Here is a 26,639-nt window from a genome sequence, read left to right as displayed (position 1 = left end):
GATATTTTTATCATGTTATTCTCCAGTGCATCATATTGCATCTGTCACGGTTTATGCTTCCAGAATTTTCAGTGTTTAAACCTACACACACCTGGTTAGGTCTTCAAAAATGCAATACATAAATAAAACATGCTGAAATATATAGACTGTGTCCGAAAGCTGAAAAATGCTGCCTTCTGAGGATACATTCTAAGGCATGAGGGCATCAAGAAACATACAAATCCAATATTAGCTTCACTTCTCACACTTGGTATCTTGCTATTTCTTCATCTGAAGGATTTTTTAAGGCAGCTGTATCTTTAGCTGCCTTTGATATCCCACAATCCTGTGCGTTTCAGTTCCTGTGAAACAGTTGAGCAAAAAACAACAAAAAACAAAGATGGCATCTGAACGTTATGGTTGGTGGTCATGAGTAAATGCTTTGACCAATGTTTTCCATTTTTGATGTAATTTCTAGTGAGAAATTACTATTGTAATTAAATGTTTGCATAGTTATCACCAAAGCGTTCTCTATTTTGTAGTCGATAATTCAACCATCACGCTGCTTCAGAAGTCTGTCCGAAATCAGTTTATTGAATTGTATTGTAAAACTTTGTGGTCCCCTGGCCTTAGGGGCAATTTGTTCTGCATGGGAGTTTTTTTGTTGTTTTTTACACCACATGCAAGACAGAAAAATACACAACATTAATAGCACATATAGCATTTAAAAATTACCTCTTCATATTTAAATTAAATAGCACATATAGCATTTAAAAATTACCTCTTCATATTTAAATTAAAGAAAACTAATGGCACATGGTAAACAAAAATTTAAATCTATTTGTCTTGGCTAAAGGGACCCATACAAAAATCCTGAGAGGAGGGTCTGAAATGCATCATAAAGGTGTGTGAGATGTGTCAGATACAGTATGGTGTGATGCAATTTCTTTATCACCTGCATATCAAACAAATCTGATAACCCAGGAAATATTTACAACCAAAAAAATGACTATGGCAGTCATTTACAACCTTTGACAATGCATTATTTTTGTTTGACCATCATATATGCCTGATAAAAAACAGTCATCAATGTTCTGTTGAAATTAAATTTGGCTGATTTCCACCGACAATAAAGTCTGTGTTGACTCATCTTGTCTATCAGTATTCTCTGCTAAATAAAATTTATTATTATCGATAATAGTGCCTAGGTACTTATAACTTTCAACCAATTCAATCAAATGATTATCGATGATCGTACATGGCACTACTGCCTGAAGAATGTTGAACTTTTTTCTCGTGTCCCATATTCTTCTACAATCTAGAATGGCAGCACAGCTGAAAGGTTTGTTTGAGCTGCGTCCTCTACTGTACAGGTGTGTACTTGCATTTCATTCAGCCTGATGCTTATTCATCACACTTTTGGTGTGAAAGTGACTTTTCATTAACTTTTTTTTTTGTTATTAAAAAATAAGCCTAGTTAGCCTATAGTCCAAGTGAAAAAAAATTACAAAAAGTTATGTAATGTATCACTTTCCGTTAAAAGCAACTAAGCAACACAATTAGTTTTTAGTAATGCAATAGGCCTACTTTTAAAAGTAACTTTCCCCAACACCGGTCAGTAGCCCTGCTGATGACTTAATGCAGAACATCTGAATTGTTACACAACACTTTTGCTAAACAGTGGAGTCGTCAGAGGGAAAGGTGGATGATTTACAGAATAAATCACACTTTACAATGGAAAAACAGGAAATTATTCATCTTCCCTTTAGTCCTTTTACACATTTTCTTGATACGAGGTTCATAAAATACCACTGATTAAGAATACAAGAATATGAATCATATTACACTGATTAAATAAATAATTTAATAGCCAAACTCAGATCATCTAAAAGAAGACCTTTCCCAAACCACAAAATAACTTGGAAAAATACAGTATAAAAAGAATCAAGAAGTTGTTACACCATCAGTTTTTCCATTAAAGAAACAAAAAGAATCTGTGTTAAGTCGCAATGTATTTCATCACTAATTTGAGAAGGACAGGAAATAACTTGATTAACAGTTTGAACAAACAGGGAGTGTTTTCTTAAAAAAAAAAAAAAAAGAAGAAAAAAAAAAAAGAGCAGCTGTCAACAGCCAAAAATAGAAATACACAGTGCAGTTCTTGCACCCCTTTTTTATCATAATCGAGATGCTACATAATTAAAGAGGCTTTTGTGTCCATTTGACTAAGCAAGATATCTTCCATGTTCTCATCAGTTTCAAACATTTTTTGGTATGAAAGCAAAAGATTTGCACAGAGGCAAAAAAGGCAAAGAAACAGTACATTTTATGAAGTCACTTCCTGAACCTGCCATCTCCTAGTTTTAGGCATCTACAATTTGTAGTCTGTACCATGTCAACCAGCATATAAAACGCACAGCAATTTTAAGAAATCACACACAAAAATAATAATAATAATAAAAAAGAAAATCATTTAAAAAATGTACAACCTCAACTGAATGCTAATTAAATACAGCAAAGAGTTCAATTCTTTTGGTTAGATTACCTCTGGTCCAATGGGAGCAACAGATACAGTTCGAGAGCTCTAATCACACACAAACGTCTTGTGCTGAAAAGTGACTCCATTTACAGTTGTACTACAACGACAAATGCTTGTTCTCTTTGGAGTTAAAAAAAAAAGTCAATGCATTATTTTCAAAAGGACAATTTTACACATACACAAACACTGCATCACATTAACAAACCTCCACAGACAACCAGCAGAAATATCGGACATAGAAATTACATGTGGATGTGGATGCCATGTGTATGAGATGCAGTGTATCTTAGTATTTCACTGTTTGGTGCATTTGACGACAGCATGCTTCACTTTTTTTTTTGATCACTTGTCGCATGGGTTCACGTAAATCAATAGGGAATTATCGAACATGCAATTAGTATGTGAAGCTCAGCGTCTCCCTGAGTTGTTGCTTACGTGGGCTGCAACGGCCAAATCGGACTCATGCGTTGTCGTATATACAAACATACACTGGCACGTATATCTCTTTCACAAACTCGCTTTCATTTTCACTCTCACACACATATAGAATTTGGTACAAATATGACAGAGCTATGGACTAACACCAAATAAAAAGGCATCCACAGTTTCCCTCATTCGCGTTTCTGTGAGCAACCTCAATAGAAAAATGACAAAATAAACATCTTCGTGTACATAGAAACGGCTCTATTCGCACAGTCTATAAAACGCCCCAGAGTCTGTCTGAAACAGGGGTCCTTTCTCAGTCCAGATACACTTTGGCTTCTCTGTGCCTTCGTCTTGCACAATGTGTTACACAAAGTCTGTCTCAGCAAACTATTGCTCTTCATAGACCCACACTGATATACTGTAATGGCTAGCGCTAAAACGGGTCTGGGAAAAAGTGCTAAATGTCCAATGGGTGTGTGCGATATATCGGTGAATTGTGTGTGAGTGTGTCAAATGGGGCTCTCGTTGTGTGTGCTGTGGTTGGCCTGGCACGTGGGTTGGCTGTTCTGTTCGATGAGGAGCGAGGTCGTCTCATCGGGGGCATCCGTGAGCGTGAGCATGTTTTCCGACGAGGGATGGGGAATGGATGATGTGCTGTTATCCACACGGCCGTGTCCGCTGTCTGGAGACTGGGGCGAGCTGTCCAGCCGAGACGCCATCAGACCGTTTTGATACTGAGAGCGTGTGATCTGGAAAACAGGAAGAGACGGAAAGGTATTGTGAGAGGTATTTGGTATTTCTTGTGGAATTTCTGAATGGATGACGGAATAAACCATATCCGTGACGCACCGAAATTAATTAAACAAAACCAAAATGAACGTTTTCATTGAGCTGAAAACAGAAACTGAAAATAAAGTTCAATTAAGCATACATAAATATCTGAATTGGGTAGTTTTTATATCAACCTTTTTATTATTATATAACTATGTTGAAATGTAAACATTTAAACGGTGGCTGTACAGTAATACAAACTTGTTTTCATTTCAAACTTAAGACAACAGGTTAAGCAAAAATATAATCAATATATACAGCAAAATGCTTTATATATTTAGCCTCCAGAGAGCTATTTTTTCTATTTGACAGCCAAGTTATGGTCATTGAATGGCTTTTAAATGTAATGTTACGTGACATTGTTTACACGCTGTTTTGTTGATCTTTTTCTGTGGTTGTAACACTGATTGAGCGATTACATGAGAGATGATACATTTTTAGTATGTTCTATTGTATCTTTCACACATCTTTAGTAGTAAAGATGATCGGTTCACGTGCCGATTGTATTTTGCTATAAAAATGACAGAATTTGAAAGCTGAGACTTTGCTTCATATCAAAAGCAATTGCGATTTTTGGATGGTCTGTGCGCTGCAAATAATGTTAAGTGAAGTTTTGCTCACGCATCAACTGAAAACAGCATAGACTAAATGAAGATCGATTAAAGTCGGCTTCTAGAACAAGAAAAGAATTTAGGGCGGGGCTTGATTCTGTCCATGGGGAATTGATTGGATGGTTGAATCGTTGTGGTTTTCTATAGGTGGGTTCTTGCGAGTGACAGGTTGTCCCGCCCTCGCGCCAGTAAACGAGAATTGAAGAAATTTTGCTGCAAGAAGGGAGGGGAAGTTATTTTGATTAAATATAACAAAGGCACATGAATTTAAAAAAAAAAAATACGGTAAAACTTCAAATAATAGCCTAGTCCCAAATAGATGCCTGTCTCTTTTACACGCCTGGTGTGGCTACAGGTTTGGATAAATAAAGGCAGGTCTCAAATAGAGGCCCGGTCTGTTTTTTAGTTTCGGGTTGTATTTAATCTTCTAAAACCCGTCAGATCGTCTGTTTAAGCCAGTCTATGAAGCAGATTGCGCACGCAAGAGAGCCCTGCCCATCTGGGCGGGAGCTGTTAGCGCAAGCAAGGTAGACAGAGTTAGCGGAGGCCGGGGAGGGAAGTGGTGGAGAGCGACAAGGTGGAGGAATTCGCCAATGAACTTGTAGTTGAGGATCGCGGTGATGATGATAGTGATGAATAGGGTCATTTTGTATCACATGATTGCAGTTGTTTTACAGGGTAGCCTTCATTCTTTCTTGTTGATGTTTTTCTGGCAACTAGTTCATAGGCTCGATGGATATTACCGGTAACTTGTATTGTTCAGCCCATGGCTGTCACATCGTTTCGTTTTTTTATGCTGCCAATAATCTAAAGGGGGTCGCACACCGCACGAGAAGCGCAGCGTCCCGTCGTGTCTATGACAACTCGAGGTATCGCACACCGGACGCGCACTTTGTCAGTTTATGGCCAGCAATATAGTTATGTTTAAGGATATAGAGACAGAGCGCAATGCGTCATAATCTGAAGACCACGCCCACCGGGGGGGAAAACAGTCCAATGGTCTCCATTGACTTTGCTTTGCGAGAGGCTGCCTCCTTGTTATTTCTTGCTTCTAACAAAAGACAGAAAAATGCCTAAAAGCTGCTGTGTGACAAGGTGTACAGCAAACAAGCTAAGAAACCCAGAAATAAGTTTTCATAAGCTGTCGACCCCAAAAAACGAGCGTTTAAGGACATAAAAGTGGATACAGGCTGGAACGAATGGGTAAATTGTGGGATCCTGACACTCAGTATGCACTAAAAATACACCACGTGTTCAGTAAGTTAAACATTTGGTCACTGGTGAGTCAAATATCCAAATGTCAGTTTTATATATTTTATTTCTGTAAGATAAACTATCCTGTGTTGCCTATTACGGTCTCCTCCAGCGGGCGTACGTTAGTTCTCAGAGTAATGAGACACGTGACGCTCTGTCTCAACTGCCTGTATCCACTTTTATGTCCTAAACACTCGTTTTTTGGGGTCGAGAGCTAATAAAAACGTATTTCTGGGTTTTTTAGCTTGTTTGCTGTACACCTTGTCACACAGCAGCTTTTAGGCATTTTTCTGTCTTTTGTTAGAAGCAAGAAATGACAAGGAGGCAGCCTCTCGCAATGCAAAGTCAATAGAGACGTTTTGATTGTTTTCCCCCGGGTGTGGGCGTGGCCTAAATACGCTCTGTCTCTATAATGGAATCAAGATCATGTCTGTACTATGTTATGATTTTACTGTACAATTCAATACAATCGTTGCTTAGTCTGCAGTCTGAATACACTTTACCTCAGAGCGTCCGTTAACTGAATGAATTGAGAATATCACCTGAAAATCCGATAACATCAGCAATTTTCATTCAAGCAGCTGATTTCTGTTAATGAATGTAAAACTGAATGTATATTGCAGCACAGGGAGAAGTCAGTATATACATTAACGACGATTTGAGACAATGTACACTCATAGAGAATAATGTGTTCGAATTTTAAAGACGTGGCGCTGCGCTTCTCGTCTGGTGTGCGACCCCTAGGCTAATTCTAACATTAACTGATCTGTTAAACACAAACACAGATTTGGTAACCTCCTACTGTCATGCTCATCTCAACACTAAATTAAAGGCCTGTCTCATATAGACGCCCGTCTCAAATACAAGCCGGTGCAGTTCGGCGATTTGGGAAAATAAAAGCCTGGGCTATTATTTGAAGTTTTACGGAAAAAATGTGTACGGATAAATTATTTACACTTAAAAACATGGTGATTTTAAACATTTTCAAAACAAAATTTTGATTTCATGGTGACTTTAAAATGAGAAATCAATATTGTGAACCCAACCCTAGTGTCCACTCCACAGACATGTAGCCGACATGATTACCTGTTGTAGTTTATCCACATTGTGTAGATGAAATATATACGCTGGCACAGCCAAAACGTGCAATTGTAGAAGCGCTAATTAAATGTCACCATTTTGGATTTCGACTTCCATATCGGTTTTGACCATTTGTGGTGCGTCACTACGCCGTATCTTTACCTTCACAAACTGTAGGTCTGCCAGAGCTCGGACATTGAAGTCTGGTGTGTACTGTGGCAATGGAGCGCTGCTGAGCTGTGTGTTGCTGCCACCAACAGACTGAGGTTCAGGGTGATCCGTGTAGTTTAGAGACGCAGATCGGTTGAGTCCGCTGATGTGAGAGGGCGAGCGGAATTCTGAAACACACACATATGATGTTGAAAAGGTGTGCGAATAAGTGATAACAGACTTGCCTAGACAATGATGATATACAATGTATATAGGAGTTACAGTGAAAAACTAACCAAAAAACTAAATAATACTTGTATCAACAAGAATGCATTCATTGATCAAAAGTTACAAAGAATGTTATAAAAAAAAAAAAACTCTTTTTCAAATAAATGTTCTTTTGAACTTTCTATTCATCAACGAATCATGAAAAAGGGTATTACGGCTTCCACAAAAATATTAAGCAGCACAACTGTTTTCAACATTGATAATAAGAAATGTTTGAGAAGCAAATCATTATATTAGAATGATTTCTGAAGGATCATGTGACACTGAAGACTGTAGTAATGATTACATTACCATCACAATACATTACAGGTTAAAATATATTAAAAAAGAAAAAGGTTATTTTAAATTGTTATATTACACAATATTACTGTATTTTCGATAAAATAAATGCAACCTTGGTGAGCAGAAGTGACTTTGCAAGATGATAGATGTGAAAAGTTGTCTTTAAAATAACTGTAGTGCAGCAGACATGCTGTGGCAGATGAACGAGACGAGTTCATCCGAAAAGAAACAATTCTGTCCTGAAAAGTTCATACGATATCAATACAATTTTTTTTCTATTTCCCAAGATTATGAAAGGGATTTTACAATCAGAACCCAACTTTTTAATTGCAAATTTGAACATTTTTGAAAAGAGAAGGCAACAGAGAGAGATGGAGAGAGCCTTGTAAACAGAGAGCCTTGTGAATCCATTTCCAGCACACAGCGCGATGATCCCGGCAAATTGCCGGGAAACTGCCAGAACGCCTTCTGTGTGAATGCAACGACCCGGGATTGATGACGCTAAAGCCGGGATCGTTCCCAGCTGTGAAACGTTATGTAATGTGCAAGTTTATGATCGAATCAGAGAAAAAAAAATGCACAGGCGTGGTTAGCTCATAAGCAAACCTAAGACGCTGCTTAGACATTACAAGTCACATCGATGACACGTGTCTTTAGGGGATTTTTACGGGTTGTGTGTGAACGCACTCTCTGATTCAGGAAAATCACTGGCAGTGTGAATAAAAGAAATAAATGAATAAATAAGTGAATAAACCAAAAACAAACGAACCCTGGTCAAATCCCGGGTCACCTTATCTGTGTATTTTCCTGAATCTCTGTGTGAAAGGGGCTTAAGCCAAAAAAAACTGCCGAAAATGAGTGTTCTCAGCTGCTGACAGTTTTGTCCTTGGGAAAGTGCTGACACTCTGAATGCACTTGTGTGTGGTTTTTAAAAGGTCAACAGTTCATGCTTTTACCATGATTAAAAAAATACTTACCTGCTGATTTATTCTTTACACATTTTTTAAGTCAAAGACCATATCAAATTTAAATTTGGTTAGAATCAAGATCAAAAACAAAAACCAACTTAATATAAATCAATAAAGTATGAAAATTAATTCATCTTCAAAAATGATATATAGAGCATCATTACAGCTCCAAATATTTTCAAAGGAAAGCAGATCACCAATACATTTATAATGTAGAGAGAGAGAGAGAGAGAGAGAGAGAGAGAGAGAGAGAGTTTAACAAGCACTTTATTATTATATGAAACCACCTTACGTCACAGATTACTGGCAGTTATTAAAAAAATTATAAAAATTAAATAAAAATAAATAACTTTATAATTAAAAATTCACAATGAGCTGATCATTTTGTACTATACATAGTACCTCATTAAAAGCGAATTCGATTTTCAGTCTTCCCTCTACCAGCCTTCTAAACATCATTTCAGGATCTACTGAAGCAAGTTGTAACCCTTTGTTCTTTCTTGTTTTCCAAATTGCAAGTTTAGCTGTTCCCGTCAAATAATTTCATAAACATATTTTCCTCCTCATTGAAAAACTATATTTCATTCCCCCAATAAACACTTTATCAGAAAAATCCTCATTAAAACTTCTAAACCAAGTCTTAAGCAAACAAAAAGGTCTTGTAATCTGTTACACTTTAAAAACAAGTGTTCTAGATCCTCCTGCTCCCCACAAAACCTACATTCCCCAACTACTGCCGGATCCAGGAGTGCCACATGTCAGTCCGTAGCTATGGCCCCGTGAATAATCCGCCACTGTAGATCAGCAGTACGCTTCTCTACAGGGGGTTTATACAGGGTCCGCCACCTGTCCCGCACGAGAAAGTCTGTTTGTAACAGTTCTGGCCATCTAGAAGCTTTTTGCCTCTTTAATGAATCTCGATGTGTGACTTTAACTGTAGTGCAGTATATTGCTTTCTTAGACACATTTTTAAAGGTCCCGTTCTTCGTGATCCCATGTTTCAAACTTTAGTTAGTGTGTAATGTTGCTGTTAGAGCATAAATAATATCTGTAAAATTATAAAGCTCAAAGTTCAATGCCAAGCGAGATATTTTATTTAACAGAAGTCGCCTACAGTGAACGGCCGGTTTGGACTACATCCCTCTACTTCCTTCTTTAATGACGTCACTAGAACAGTTTTTTGACTAACCTCCGCCCACAGGAATACACACAAAAAGGGGGCGTGGTCTTGTTGCGCTCCCATGGAGAAGAGGAAGAGTTGCGTTTGTAGAGTGTGTTTGTCGCCATGTCGTCGAGACGCTGTTATTTTCATCCCGGAGTCCAATCACCTTTGTTTGGCCTTCCCAGGGACGCTGTACTTAGAGATCAATGGTTACAATTTATGCGCATGTGCATGCATCTCCGTTATGGTAAGAGGCGTGTCCTTTCCGGGCAACGTGCGCTAAGCTGCTGTCGAATCACAACACAGGAACCGCTGGCACAATCAGAACTCGTTACGTATTTCTGAAGGAGGGACTTCATAGAACAAGGAAGTAATCAGCCCGTTCTTAGGACAGTGAAAACAGCGGTATACAGATAAGTAAATTGTGTGAAAAATACTATGTTTTTTTACACGCGAAACATGAACACGTTATATTGCACACTGTAAACACAATCAAAGCTTCAAAAACACACGAAAAACGGGACCTTTAAAAAGGTCTAGTTGAGGGATCCTGAAAGATAAAATCGAGTCTTCAACTTCACCTTCTTCATTTATGACAGGTGCAATTATTATTTCTGGAAAATCTTGACCAGTTCTCGTGTCCTGTGTCTGTCTCAGTCCTATCCAAGTCCTGCAGCTGCTTGTAAGTACATTACAGATTTCTTCTTTTAATTTTGAAACAAGACGCAAGGATTAAACCCCGTCATCTCTTGAAGTGCCTCGATGGATTTCCATCCCCTCTCGTCCAGGAGATGTCCAAGTTTCTCAACACCATTCCTCAGCAAACATCTCCTCACGCTCACCGAGGACAACAGTCTAGTCTGGACCATTGGATTGAAAAACAACGGCTCCTCTGGAGTTCAATGTCCTTGGTCACCCATATCTCGCTCCACTCTAAAAACAGTTCTCCATGTCTGCAGCAGAGACTTATAAAAGGATGGAAGCTCTGACAGGCTTACTTCCTCGAGTTACATTAAAAACAGGTGCCTATCAAATCCAAGTCCTCCTGCCCGCTTCAAAAACACACTGGCAGTTTTGGCCCATAACACATCCGTTTTGTAGAGAAGTCTCTGCACAGCTTGAATCCTAAAGGCCCGGATCCTACTCCTCACATCCACCAAGCCTTGACCGCCCTCTTGAACTGGTAGATAAAGTGCAGCTGCACGGATCCAGTGCTGTCCACACCAGAAAAAAAAACAAATGTCCTTTGTATCATAGAAATAAGTTCCTCAGGAGGCTCCATAGTTATAGTCCTGTGCCACAACATCGACGCAGCGAGATTATTGACAACCAGAGCTCTCCCCCTATAGAACAATTGTGGCAATAGCCATTTCCGTTTCAACAATTTAGCAGACACCTTCTCCAGCAGACCCTCCCAATTTTTCTTTTGAAATTGATCATTCCCCAAAAATACTCCTAGTGTTTTCAATCCGTCCTGCTCCACTGTAACCCACCTGGGAGTTGAGGAAAACCAGTACCTTCCCACCTACCAATAATAAATCCTTCACTTTTAGACCAATTAACTCTAGCAGAAGAGGCTTTTTCATATATTCCAATAGTTTGGTTTAAGGTTGTAATATCCTTTTGACTTGTGATAAAAACACTAATGTCATCTGCATACGCAGATAAAAAATAATTTAAAATTATCATTTGAATTAGGAATTACAACTCCTTCAAGATTCCTCCTCAATCTGCACAACAGGGGTTCAATAACCAAGCTGTATAATTGCCCGGAAAGTGGACATCCTTGTCTAATGCCTCTCGACACAGATATTGGTTCACTTAATCCACCACCTGCTTTCACCATAACAGAAACATTACAATACAACAACCGAATATAGGATATAAATCTGTCACCAAAAAATACTTTAACACATTAAAAAGATATTGATGATCAACACGATCAAAAGTTTTTTCTTGATCTAGTGACAGAACTCCAAGGTCAACATGATAAAACCATAGACTGTAAGGATAAAACTGATTAATATGAATTATATCCCGTAATAAAAAAAGATTATCCATAATAGATCTTTCAGCAATACAATACGTTTGATCATTATGAACCGACAAGTCTAAACAGTGTTTAAATCTATTTGATAAACATTTGGAAAATATTTTATAATCAGAACATAATAAAGATACTGGTCTCCAGTTTTTTGAGAAGTCCCAAGCAGGGTTGCCAGATTGGGTGGTTTTGCAATCTATTTTGAGGGGAAAAATGGGATTGGGCGGGTGGATAAAAATTGGGCTGGTTTCGGATCAGTTCGGCGGGTTTTTGTTGCCGAAACACCGGCACTTCAGATCCTTCTTCCTGCGACACAATGTTCAGCAGGCAGCAGTCTCTCTCACTCACTCACACACACACACACACACACACACACACACACACTACAACTCTGGCTGACGTGCCCCCTAACCTCACAACAGACCTCCCACTACCTTAAAGTGACGCATGCCAGCACCACCGTGGGGTTTTCAAACTTAGCTAACTGTCTGCGGTTTCATGACACTCTCTGTGGGTCAGCGGCAGCGCCAACACAGATTTGAATGTTGCGATATGATTTTGTCAAAGGTTTAATAGACAGACGAAATGGATCGCGTGGGTGAATCGAGATCACAGTCTTTTAAAGATGAATGGTGCAGCTCTGTAACGACACATTTCACCCTCTATTGAAACGAAAGTGGCTAACTTCTGTCAACCTCATCTATAAGCAAGGACAAAAATAAAACAATTTAATTTGAATTAATATCTATAATATTCTGTATTTTAAAAAAATCGATTTTAAAATCATTAAAAAAAAAATAAAAAAAAAAATCGCGATACCTATGTGAATCGATTTTTTCTCCCAGCCCTAATATGCATGTTTCATGTTGCCATTTGAAAGTGGGTTATTTTTTATGTCCATATATCCACTCAATGTTTTTATGTTACTGAATGCTTTTGTTCCAAGCGACTTTTATTGACAATAAACAGACTCAGCGATAGCCTAAGTTGATCGCATTATTTTCCGTAATAGTGGAATAGTCTGACTGAGGTCAGTAGCCTACTTTTGAGTTCATTTGATTGAATATTGTTTCTAAAATCGGATAGGCTAAGTCGAAAAATGGGTCATTTTAAAGCTTGTTAATGATTTCAATGTGTTTAAACGAGAAACAAGCCACAAAAAAAATTGGGCGTTTTTTTGTGCATTCTCGCGGTTTTTGACGAGGTTTTGGGCTGGAAAACCTTGCTGGCAACTGGCAACCCTGGTCCCAAGTCTCCTTTCTTTGGAAGCAGTGACAAGACTTCTTTTCCCGAAGAAAACTCTTCGGGAAGAGTTTCGCCTCTATGAAGCAACACTTCATAAAAATCTTGTCCAGTTATTTCCCAGAACTGTTGATAGGTAGTCCATCAATTCCAGGAGAACGGCCAATATGCAACTGACCCTTCTGTAAGTTCTTTAAAAGTGATTCAATTGTCCAGTGCCTCTTTCTGTTCATCCCCAAGCTCAGGTAATTGTTTAAGCAAATCATCAACACTTTCAGTATCACAGTACTCAGCACAATATAATTGTTTATAAAAATCTCTTGACAAGTTTCTCATTTCAACTGGATTTGATGTTACTGATCCATCCTGACGACGAACATGACACATCTTTCTGATTGACACTTTTTTTTTTCAAGATTAAACAAGAAAGCACTTGGAGCATCCATATCTTTGATAGTGCAAAATCTTGCCCTTATCAATGCTCCTTTTGAAAAGAATTCAGTTCTTGTTGAATCTTTTTCAACGCATCACAATGTACACCTTCATTATTAGTTACAAGATTTTTTTCCAACAACTCAATGTCATTTTGTAGAGATTTTACTGTTGTTTTGACCATAGTTGATGTATGAAATGCATAATTCTGACAAAATAATCTTATATTCGCTTTTCCCACATCCCACCATCGACAGAGATTCTCAAACAAAGGCTTCTTCAACTTCCATTCACTCCAAAACACTTTAAAACTCTCACAGAAAAAAAACATCATGTAATAATTTAACATTCAAATGCCAGTAATAATTAGATCGTAATGTCTTCTTTACATTTAAAACCAAAGTGATCATATGGTGGTCTGAAAACCCGTTTGGAAAAATACAAGCATCAATTACTCTATTATTCTTTTATATAAAACCTATCCAATCTTGCACCCCAAAATCTATTGTCACACACTTTCAACCAAGTACATTGTTTCACACCGATATTTCTTGTTCTCCATACATCTATTAATTGAAATTCATGCATAACTTTTAACAGTGTGCTACTTGATTGACTATGAGGCTCTTCCCCATTTCTGTCCACTGTAAAATCTGTTGTGCAATTCCAGTCCCCTCCAATTACAAGACACACACTATCATCATACTTCTGGATGGCATTTCTTAATTTCAAAATTTCGCTCAGAACCACTATTGGGGGCATAGACATTAACAAACACAAACATATTTCCATCATACTCAGTTTCTGTTAGTAATAATCTACCTTCAACGATCTGTTCCACATTTAAAATGTTAACATTCATGTTTGCAGAAAATAAAATAGCCACTCCTGCACTATTAAATGTCCCATGGCTCAAAGCAAACTTGCCTTCCCACCACATACCCCATTCAGTTTCATTATCCTTATTCGTATGTGTTTCTTGTAAAAAAGAAACATTAACCTTTTTAATTTAAAGAAATTCTGAAACCACTGCTAATTTACCCCTGTCTCTTCCCCCATTACTATTTAGAGAGCCCATCCTCAAATTATCCATGTAAGAAGAGAAGTATAGAGTGGGGAAAGACAGAAAAACACAGTAAAGTATAAAAATCATCACGTGAGATTTATTCATCTTGATGTCTTTGAGAAACAAATTTATCTTTTCGCAGTTTTGCTACCATTTTCTTCAATCGAAATCTTTTCTTCTTGTCCAAAGCCTCATAGCTAACCGTTCTCTGCAACAACAACAACACTGTCGCAATAAATTTCTCAGCGTCCGGGAAAAAAACAGTCACATCAACAGTCTTACCAAATGTTGAATCTAGGAGGTAATTTACCTCTTGTAAAGTCTAAACTTATCCTACTATCTGTGAGCCCAGCCCATATCAGAAATCTCGGAAAGCGTAGGCTATCATCATCTCTCATCTCTGTATCACAACTTTCTTCATCCCTTGATGCATGTATCAACATTATCACTTGCCACGTCAACATAAATCTGATTACTCACATCATCGTTCTTTTCACAATTTTCACTTGATTCTGTTTCAGCAACCACATTCTCATTTTGACCGTTCTCAGAAACGCTTTCAGCCCGTTTGACTAACTCAATTATGACTAACATCCCCACACTCAAAGCATTTCATGCTTCCCGTGTTTGCATAAATCATGTATGCCTTTCCTTCATACAACACTCTAAAAGACACGTCTAAATTCGGTTCATTCAAAAACATGAACACTTGTCTTCTGAAAGACATTAAGTTACATGTTTTAACGCTTCATTTTTACAGCCGAGTGGAAGCGTTTTTATCGCGCTAGCAAATTTTCCGTAATGTGAAAGCCCTCGCTCAATTTCATCGTTCGGAATAAATGGAGGAACGTTATAACGTTAGATACAGTTACCTTCGTAGTTGACGCAACCAGCGGTGAAACAACAACAAACTCTCCAGTTAACGGTCGTAACCACAATTCCATTAGTTATCAGGCGGCTAACTTGATTGAAACTCTTCCTTCACAAAAACGACCACAGCTTTGTTCATACGAGAAGCCGATGCAATATTCTCGTGCCCGATCTCCTCTCCAACAACAGCCATTAGAACATCCTCCAGTCACACCGGTCACAGGAACACACCTGACGCCGTGTCGAAGGGAAACAGGTGGCGCTACCCCTACGAAGAGGGACGCCATCCTGATCCCAATCAAAACTACACAAGTATCTCACACAAGTTTTTTTAGTGCAATTTTCCACCGGACAAAATTGCGCTTGTTAACTCATGATTTCTGTTCTGTGCGCACCAATCTTGCACTTCTATCTACTCCTCAACCAGACCACCTAGAGACTTCGGGTTTTCGGCATTATGTTAAGGAAGGTCTAATCTCGGGAACGCACAAAAAAAATCCAGGAAAAGATTTACTATCTCTTAGTGTTGTGATCCCATGAGGTGAGAAAATTGCGCTAAAACACTCACTGAGTTTTTATTACTTGTTTTTTTTTTTAGAGAGAGAGAGAGAGAATGCCATGCAAACACATTCATCATCACTACAAGGTGGTAGTAGAGAGGTTAAGAGGAGAGAGTTAAAGTTTCACCCAAAAATGAATACAGGGCACATCAAATATAAGAATGCAGGAACTCATGGAACATACACTGTCTTTCAAAGCTTGGGGTTTTACGATTTTTTGATTGTTTTGAAAGAAAGCTATTCAGCAAGGATGCATTTAATAGATCAAAAGTAACAGTAAAGGCATTTATAATGTTACAAATGATTTTGATATCAAATAAATGCTGTTCTTTTCAACTTTCTGTTCCTCAAAGAATCCTGAAAAAAAATGTATTATGGTTTCCACACAAATATTAAGCAGCACAACTGTCTTGAGCAGCAAATCAGCATATTAGATTGATTTCTGAAGGATCATGTGACACTGAAGACTGAAGTAATGATGCTGAAAATTCAGCTTTACCATCACAGGAAAAAATAACATTGCAAACTAAATAACAACATTCAAAAACTAATCCTACCAACCCCAAACTTTTGAACACTAGTGTACATATTTATAGTTGTTGTTGTAATGTGTGCAAGTGTGTAAGAAAGAATACATTATAATGTGAAGAAACACTTGGCAAAAGGATAAGGTATGCAGATGTGATGGACATCACACAGATAAAGACAAGCTCCACTCAGATAGCGCCACCTACTGGCCCATTCTCAGTACAGCAGCACCACAGTTGGATAGTTCACCCAAAAATAAAATATTTCATAATTTTATTATTTCAAAATTATGTCATTATTTATTCCCTCTCATTGTCCTGTGTGAAATTATCTCTTCTATCAAACACAAAAGAAGCCATCTTGAGGAACGTCAAGCCCCAAAAAGACAAATTAAAGCATCCACATTTTGAGCCTTACATTATTATTGCAAAAAAGACACAAATTTAATTTGATATTCACTGAAAATGCTTCTGCGTATAATTTGTGCTTGCACATATTCATTATATGGACTGCTTTTATGGTGCTTTTTGTTGCTTGAAAGTGCCAACTTTTACATTTATAGAAAAGAGCTGTTTTTCTGCTAAACATAGTTTGTGTCCCACAAAGAAATAAATTCATACAGGTTTGGAACATGTGGGTGAGAAAATAGAATTTTTATTTTTAGGTGAACTATCCCTTTAAGTGTGTTCAATTATTAAGGCTCTGCAGGGTAACAGGTGTATGAGAGGAATTATTCAACTCCAGATCTGTTCAAATGATCAAATCTACGATAAATCTAAGTATTATTAACTTAAAGAGCATCTTGCAGGTAAAAAAAAAAATCTAAATGAATATATAACCGTGTATGAAAATACCATATGAAAAGATAATGCAGGATTTAAAATGTTTTAAAACGACATAATGACACCAATTTAGTAGATAAAGTGAGCGTTTCTTTGACTGCTCGTACAAACCGCTTTTTTTTTCAACATCGCGTCATTTTACGTCACACAAGGGAGATGTGTGCTGTGCTCTGCCGCAGCTCAGTGCAGAGTGGGTTGGTATTCAGTAAGAGCGGTCGTGAGACAGTGTGTTTTCAGTAGTTTTTGTATTTCAATTTATCATCGTCATGGTAAATTTTTTTGTTTGTGGAGCTTGCAAAAACTCCAGCCTGTCAGGACATCGAGTCCACCGGTTTCCTAACAAGAAAAAGGACGGTGCTATCTTTCGTGCCTGGGTGCGGGTTGTGCAGGTGAAGAGACGGGATTTCTCTTCCGCGTCGGCTTCTGAAAACGCGGTCGTGTGTAGCGTTCACTTCAGATCGGAGGATTATCGTCCCGGCGATATGAAGGAGTTCAGCATGGGATACCGAAGTAAGAACCGGGTGAGACTCAGAGCTAGTGCGGTTCCTTCAGTGCACGCATCTTCGGGTTCTCCCGCTGGATGTAGGCGCGAGCACAACATCAACTGGCAAACGCAATGTAAGCGGAACGAAACTGAGCTAACAGTTACTCGTTATTGTGTTTGTGTGGACCGTTTATCAGTTTGGACCAGTGCAGCGCGAGCCTGATCAAGCAACACTGTAGCCTAACTGCGAGATCCAGTAAATAAAGAATTCGCCACTGAAGTAATAACATCGCTGCGAGATCTAATTAGTGAGAAATATTCACATTTCTCCGTTATTAACGAATCAAACAGCGCTGACGTGAAAACCAGGAATAAACATTGTGCAATGAATGAACGAACTATCCAGTGTCCATAGATCAGCAACATTCACCATGGCTTTACTGTAGTAACACTAACTGCAATCATGGAAGTTTGGCATTTTCCACTAAGGCCCAGTATGCATCCACCTCCCTGTAACACTGACTTTCCTCAGCTGTAAACATTGCCTCGCATTTCCCACACAAGCACCTATGGAACAAAAAATGTATCAGGAATAAATATCTCTCTGTCTCTCCATGAGAAACTGCTAAGTTATATCACGTAACGATAGTCTGGGCGGATATTAATGAGCATGACAAACGCCTGATCAAAGCTTAGTTTCTGTTATTGTAAGTTCCAATATGTTCTGTCTAACATTAATCCTGGCCTGTCCCTGCTCTCTTGGCAGCCTAGCAGGCTCATAATTGTATGGCTGTGGTCCATCAACAATTTCCTCAGCGTCCGAAATGTCATTGCAATCCATATTTCCCTGTTGTTTGAATCGACCGCTCTCCCTCGTTCTACGTCACGACTCTCGCCCGTCACGCCCATTTTCAGATGCGGAAGTAAAATTTTCTCACAAAAACGACTCCAGAAGCCACTGTAGCGTATTTATAAGTTTTTTTTAAAGAAAATCTAGTTCCTACATTATTTTTCTATACATTGACTTGTTGGGTCTTCTAACCTGCAAGTTGCTCTTTAAACGTTATTGATGTCTGTAAACAAAAACCTATCTATTTTGCTATTCTGAAGTGATAGGAGAAGTAGCAAAAGGCTGCCCCTTAAATAGCACTTGAAGGTTATTTCTGCAAAAACAATCACTGTTAATCAGTCTGACCCTTCCCTGTCAGTGGTTAGAGCCCCGACATGCCGGCAGTTACCTGGGAAACGAGAGAAGAGAGAGCATCTCTTAAGAGACAGGTGACGAGGACGAGACACACTCACTGGGAGCGAGAGAGAAAGACAGAGATTGATGGGACATATAAGACAGGGTTGAGGGAAGAGGGAAGTACAGGTAGAGGGAAAACACAAGAACACACGCACTACCGTTCACAAGATTGGGGTCAGTGAGATGTTTTGAGAAATTAATTATTTTATTATAACAAGGATGCTTTAAATAGATCAAAATTGACAGGAAAGCCATGTATAATGGTGCAAAAGATTTCTATTTCAAATAAATGCTGTTCAACTTTCTATCCATCAAAGAATCCTAAAAAAAGATTAGAGATTAATTTCACTCTTAGAAAAAAGGTTCAATGGGATTCTAAATAGAACCCACAGGTTCTTGGCTCAATTTGAAAGAACACTTTAAGCCCAAAAAGTTCTAAATAAGGAAATATTTTCATGTTTAATTCATACAATTTAATCCAAATTTAAAATCATTTAAAACAAAATTAATCCAAATTAAATGTATAAAGTGGGCTCCTGATGGGAACCCCTAAAGGTTCTATATCTGAAGACCTGACAGAAACACTTTAAGGTTCTATAAAGCACCTTTTCTTCTTATAATATATTTTTTTGTTTATTTATTCCTATGGTTTATTTCCAGTTTTAAAGTGATTTTTAAATCCTGTATGTGGGCTTTTGAAGGTTTTTTTTTCTTTTTTTTTCTTACCATTGTAATGCCTTGGTGAGCATAGGAATTTTCTTTCAAAAACGTCAAAAAAAATTGTATGAATCCCAAACGTTTGAACGATAGTGTACATTCATGAGAACATATAGAAAAACACCAGCATGACCTCTATTATAAATAAAGTGTTAATTGACCCAAAAATGGATATTTATTTACTTGCCCTGATGACAATCCAAAATGGACTTACAAACTTTCGTGGAACACAAAAGGAGATGTTAGGCAGAACATTCACGCTGCTCTTTGTGTGAGGAAAAAGTCATTAAACCCTATAAAGCCTCCTCTCCATCACAGCTCTCAAATCTCATTCGCATAGATATAATTATGCACATGAAGATGCATTACATCAGGATTAACATCTATAATGCCAATTGAAACTGGTGGAATTGAAGGTGGAAAACTCGAATACTACGGCAAAGCAGATTTCCAGTCACTTCGATTTTGGTCTGTTCCTCACACAAAGCTATCGTATGGATTCAAAATGCTTATACTGTGGAAGTTGTATGAAATACTTTTATGATGCTTTTTATGTCCTTTTCGGAGCTTCCCATTTACTTCTATGACAAAGGGCAACATCCACATTCAGCCAACAATCTCCTTTTGTACACCACTGAAAATCATACAGGTTTGGAATGACATGACGGTGAGTGACTGTAAATTATGACAATTTTCATTTATGGGTGAACTAAACCTTAAATGAACTAAGAGGAAGCAGATGGCCACTAGAGGGCGATGATCTACAGCTTTTTCAGAGCTCAACAAGTAAAGATGGGTGGCCTGGAAAAGTCCCAGTATCCCACATGAGATAATTATAATTATGAGTGATTAGTGGCAAAGCCAACTGTTGCTTTAAAGTATTTTCCCATCTGTTGTTGAACCCTTTCATAATGTGGCCTTTACCATAATGCACACACAGACGCACAAACAAGACCACCTACTGTTCATCTATGCACAAATCCTTAAGGATAGTGTGTAGGATGTGATCTTTAAACAGACTAACCTGACGTCAAGTCACTTAATATATGAACCCACAACTTTGAAGGGGTCAGTAACACAATATGTTTGTGCATGTAGGTAAATCAAATTTTAGAGGTTTAGACTGTCCTATTGATTCCTATTTTGAAGTTGTTGATGAAAAGAAGTATGAAAAGAGTCTTGGTTTGCATGCATTTCTGATGTATGTTTTACTTTGTGTGTGTTTGACTCACCTAATGTTGGAGCGCTGAGAGCCATGACTCCATAGAAAGAGAAAGGTCCAGTCTCGAACTTCATGTTTTCATTCCCAGCCTCCACCTCCACACGGCCCTGTACACAATAGAGGAAGATGATTCTGGGTGGGTTTTTTAAAACAACCATTGCATCAAAAAATAATAATAATAAATAATAATAATACAATTGTGATATGATATCAAAAAATGCATAAATCGTAGGTTTAAACAAAGTAAAAACACCATTATTTTGAAATATTACAATTTAAAATAACTGTTTTTTATTAAAATATATTTTAAAGTGTAATTTATTCCTGTGATACAACGCTGAATTTTCAGCATCTTTATTCCAGTCTTCAGTGTCACATGATCCTTCAGAAATCATTATAATGCTGATTTGCTGCTCAAGAAACATTTCTTATGATTATCAATGTTGATGATACATGATACTTTTTAATCAGAAGTCTTTGTTTAAAAAGGGGAGGATTTATTTGAAATAGAATGTCTTAAATATCTTTACTGTGACTTTTGATTAAATGAATGCGTCTTTGCTGAATAAAAGCATACATTTTTTCAAAACTAAATTTACTGACCCCAAACTTCTGAATGGTAGTGTACATTCTGATGAAAATCTGCTCGGTTAAAAAAAAATATTGCTGAAACAAATACAGTGCTCTTTTCAATATTTTGACAAGCTAAAAAAAAAAGGTACTGTACAAAAAAAGTAGTACAAATAGCTTAATGCGAGAAAGTCAAATTAAAGTTACTAATCACTGAAAATCATGTCTTCGATTGAAAGTCTGCTGATGAAAGTATGTTTTCATTGCATTGAAATCAGAAGCGTGAACATTTTTCAAAACATCTTCCCTTTTTGTTGTATGGAAAAAAGGGTTTGAGTGTGTGAACAAATTATAGATTTGTCATTTTTAGGTGAACTAATCCTTTGAACGAATTGAAGACAAAGTAGAGATGAGATCATACCACAAGACTAGTTTCCCAGAAGCACCACCACCTAGGTGGACAGACACATAAATGAACAACTAGCTTTAGACTGAGAAGGCCCTGAGAGGATTAAAACGATAGGAGTGAGTGAATGTGAGCTCTGGTCAAGAGGAATGTGAGAACTGTAGCACAGTAAATCCACTGAGACAACAATGATGCTCTGAGAGAGGGGGCCGAATACCACGAGTGACTGACGTCCACATAATGAGGTGCACAATGCAGCGTGACACACACACACACACACACAGACTTCCCTTTGCGAACATCAAGGTAGTGAGATTGTTTGCAGGGAGGGGACTGCAGCAGCTGCATGAATCCCGTTTTTCTGGAAAGATCAGATCAATCACGTTTCACAAATATGCAAATTGACCTTACAGAGAAAGACCTACAGGACAAAAAGTACAGACACACAAACATCAGAAATGGAGAGAAGAGATCTTTAAATAGATCGTCCTGACTGTCATTGTGCCACTTAATATGCAAATCCACGACTGTGAGAAGGGTGTAAATAAATGTGTGCTGACAAAGGTAAAAGTTCACATTTGTCCTTTATAAACACACTTAACAAGCACATCCCACCTTAGGATGTCAACAATAAACAATCTCGCATATCCAGTTCTTACAAATACAGTTAAACACCAACTTCACTAAAGGACCATCAAAGCCAATATTTGTATTAATAAATAATAGTGAAAATAATAACAATAAAACAATTATTGTCTTTTGTTTTTAAATAAAACACATTTTTGAGTTTTAATTTAAGAATAAAAATACAAAAATATTGACTTTTATAGCCAATTCTGGAATTTTAATTATTATAAATGATTATTAATAATAATGATAATACTATTTTAAAATAAAGCCAATTGTTTTTAATAAATAGTAGTAATAATAATAATAATACAAAACATGACTTCTATTGTTTTTTAAAGAAGCCAATTCCTGCATTTTAATAATAATAAATTATAATACTACTACTAATAATAATAATGCAAAAACATTTATTTGTTTTTAAACGAAGCCAAATATAGCATTTTTATATTGCAAACTTTCGTCAGATTTAACCAACTCATTTGAATATTTTTACCTCATACACACAGTGAGCCTTTAATGCCAGGAAGTTGGGCTATATGAATAACAGAGGTGTTGAGAAGAGGTAATGTTTGTTTATATATACATGTGTGTGTACGTGCAGAAGGCCATGTTGAGTTGCTTCACTCAGTAACCTCCTCTCAGCGTCAGTACAGTCAATCATTCACAAACATAACGTGGGTGGCCAAGCACACATTGTAAAATTACTATGAGTATGTTTAACAGCTCATTGTTTGAGTAACTAACAACAGTGAGCACAAGCAAACATCTTCAAATATTTGTGTACAGAAGAGACAATCACAGCCTCTCTTCCTGCCATGCTATAAGTCTCTTCATCTAGAAGCAGAGTTAAAAATAGGTATGTGCAAAACTATATATATCCAAAATCAATTAGACGGTGGTTTGCCTGAACAATTAGACGCTCTTGAAGATGTCCTGTATAATTATGCTGCTTTACAGTTACTCCAACAGACATACACCACCAAGCAAGCAGAGCCCTTCAGTACAGTGACCAACAGATATTTAACAGGCCAAATAACTATAAGGTTTTGTTTCATAAAAATATCACAGCGCTCACAAAAATGAAGACCTACATATTACAAATAATAAGAGCTTTAAATCACAGTGGATGATTCAAAGCCTGAAAAGTAAATCATCTAAAACCCTCACTGAGAATTTGCATAGATACATCTTCAAAGCACTGCCGTTAAAAATATTAAAGCTAAATCTCCAGTCGTGGACCTCAATAACTGACTACTCCTGACCTTTCACATAAAGCTTGCCGCATGATATTTCAAGCTTTCTATATCTTTCTCATGACTTTGAGGAAAGAAGCCTAAACGCTGGGTTTCGGTTCATTTTTTCTGCAGCTGAAAATTTCGACTATTAGGGGGCAGACCTAGTTTTTAGTTGAAAACGGTGTGGTGTAAACAGCCCCTTAGCTAAACTTCAGATTAATCTTGAACTAAATCTTGTTTTTATATCTGGGGCCTCATTTATAAAACCTTACTAAAAGTGTACGTGTGCCTGAAAGCCAAAAATGGCAGAACCTGCGCAGAATTCACTTTATAAATCCCAGTCAGCAGAAGATTGTGCGCACATGCGTCTCCACCCGAAATAACCATATATGGAGCTTACAACGCCTAGTTTTACTATGCAGATCCTCATCTACATATCATTTGCATATGATTATTCATCCACATGATAACTTAAACGTTATCACGTGGATGAATAATCATATGCAAATGATATAAACGGTACAAGAAACATTACATTAATACAAATCAAGTAGTTGTCTATCCTTGCCTTGTTTTTGAATAGCCTACATAAATCAAATAGTGTAAAATACATTTCAGAGAAAGTTTTTCTCAATCTTTTCCACTTGCCGAATTGTATTTTTAATTGATTTATATTTTTAATGGAAACAGATAGGCCTTGGGCATTATTTGCACAAAACTATTTTCTCAGACAATCTGGTATTATCATGATAAGCAATTATCTCTGTGGTTAAAACATTAAAGCACGCCACAGGAAAAGTGTTTAAACACAATCGCATCCACAACAAATATTTCTAATGATTGAATTTAAAAAAATGTTGTAACTTCAGTAATGATTTCATGTTTAAGTGTTTAACTCCATTCATTTGAATGGCATATTTAATATAAATGTTTATATCAGAAGTATTTTATTTATTTAAACTGTTATTTGCGTCAGTTTCACTAAACGGCCAACGCGCTCGCTGCCGCGGACATTTAAGAAGGAATGGATATTTGCTTCAAGTGACAGGCTTGGTGATTGAAATTGTATTTGTATAATCTTTCTGTATACGTTTAATTTTCTTTAGATTTTCTGTATAAAAGTGACCAAAAATACATTTAACTCCAGCTCGCCAACGGTGTCGCCAAAGTGCTCCATCTCCAAAACGTTCGTACGCATGGGTCAGAGTTTGCGTGCAGGTGCGTAAATTTTCCCGTCAAGTTTTTCTTTATAAATCCCACCTTTTGCGCAGGAACTGGCGTACGCATGTTTTCAGCCCCGTTTTGTGCGTACGCAAGCTTTATAAATGAGGCCCCTGGAGAGAGAAACTAATTGTGTGGATTTAAAAAAAATTTAAGCTAAACTTACAATTTTTATTGACTATCTAAAACCTTCATTTTAGACAAAACAAAAATAAACATCAAAAAGGTTCGTCTTATCTTTACATTAGAAAAATAATATTAAAAGATACAGCTATAAAAAAAAAACATTTTGAATATATACAATATTTAATATTTATTTTCTTCATCTTATGTTTTACTAGTTGCTATGTCTATTTATTTTTCTTGATGTCTGGTCTTCAGATTGTGCCAAAACGTTAAGTTTAAAGGGATACTTCACCTCTGGGAAGATGAATGTGTATTTAAAATAGGTCATTTAAGTAGAAGAAATGTGGAGAATTATCTTTCTAGACTGAGAAAAGCCAGAAAATGTATTTTTGGCTTATGTGGATGAAAGACAACAACTCCCAGAATGCACTTGCTTCGCTGCCTTAGGAGGCCACGCCTACCGGTAAGAGTGCGCAGATGAAAACAACAAAGCTAGCCTACGTGATGAGTTTACGAGGGATTTAGAGATCGTCCAAGATGTCCGGGATTCGGCTTTTGCGTTCTACAGTCGCCATTCATCATGTTAACTGTGGCGAGCAGGACGAGGCGGACGGCCGCGGGAGAACAGCGCGAGGCCGGTGGCGTGATTACTGAGACGCGCCGGGTCTCGCATCTCTCACGGAGGAGCGGGAATTTTCTTAGCAAGGGTAAAGCGTACATCAACCGATCACTTGTTTAGCGTTCATGTAAACACTACAGTCAGATTCACCAATCGGAATTAATTCAGTTAGATTGAAACGAGAGGTGTGCATGTAAACAATGAATGGCGACCGCAGAACGCAAAAGCCGAATCCCGGACATTTTTAACAGTCTCGCCCGCCGGACAAGTCCGGGAAAAGGAAGATGGTAACCCCTACTTACTCAGCTTTCTCCACAGAACAAGAGCATGCTAGCTTAGCTTCCAAAGAAATACGGCTGATACTGTGTACATTCTGTGAGTGAGATCCCACCCTCTATGGGCGGGCTGAAAATATGCGGAACAACGCCATCTACTGGCTGTAGTCTTTAGCCTCTGGACAGAAAATCCTCCGATGACGCAAAATGACGATTTTTGCGTCATCGGAGGATTTTTTCCAGACAAAAAATACATAAATCTCTCGTCTCAGGGGGATATGAGGGTGGAAAGCATGGTAATTCGAAAATACTACAGGTTTTCTACTAATACAAAGCTTAATGCTAAATCCTGAAGTAACCCTTTAAGTTAAAGTGCAAATTGGAAAATCAACGTACTCTTTTATTCCTCACAAACTCCAAGTCCTTTTAGGACATACGCACCGGAGCGCAATAGAAGAAGTGATGTGGATCTTTAGCACAAAGCTTGACACCTCAGAGAAAGCAGCATTAACATTTGATGAAGGTCAGTCAGCTCGCTCTCAGCTGGAGGCCTGGCTGGAGGCCATCTTCAACTGGTGCCAGGAAAGAAAGGTCTCCATGTTGGGAATTCTACTTGCAAGCACACTCAATGTATTAAATAATAATCATCATAATTCAGCACATCCTGCTTCCAACACACACACACACACACACACACACACACACCATTGAGCGGCTTTAAATAATAAATAACA

The 26,639-nt window shown here is 37.7% G+C and overlaps 1 protein-coding gene across 2 annotated transcripts in view; it reads right to left on the bottom strand.

The window, feature by feature from the left end:
- Positions 1-1,822: 1,822 nt before the first annotated feature.
- The window catches only part of LOC308691021 (metal transporter CNNM4), a 44,939-nt gene continuing 20,122 nt past the window's right edge, over positions 1,823-26,639 (bottom strand). The window contains exons 5-8 of one of the 2 annotated variants that reach the window (XM_081365867.1): positions 20,834-20,930; positions 18,877-18,939; positions 6,883-7,058; positions 1,823-3,693 (exon numbers count right to left, since the gene is read on the bottom strand). In XM_081365867.1, coding sequence (XP_081221993.1) covers positions 3,454-3,693; positions 6,883-7,058; positions 18,877-18,939; positions 20,834-20,930 — 576 coding nt within the window. In that variant the 3' untranslated portion in view covers positions 1,823-3,453. The remainder of the gene's footprint in view (positions 3,694-6,882; positions 7,059-18,876; positions 18,940-20,833; positions 20,931-26,639) is intronic. The other variant, XM_081365868.1, reaches the window with a different exon arrangement.

The sequence above is a fragment of the Scardinius erythrophthalmus genome (genome assembly GCF_964197995.2).
Source record: "Scardinius erythrophthalmus genome assembly, chromosome: 5".
Taxonomy (NCBI): domain Eukaryota; kingdom Metazoa; phylum Chordata; class Actinopteri; order Cypriniformes; family Leuciscidae; genus Scardinius; species Scardinius erythrophthalmus.
The sequence above is the reverse complement of the archived record's forward strand: the minus strand, read 5'-3'. Positions and strand labels throughout refer to the sequence as shown.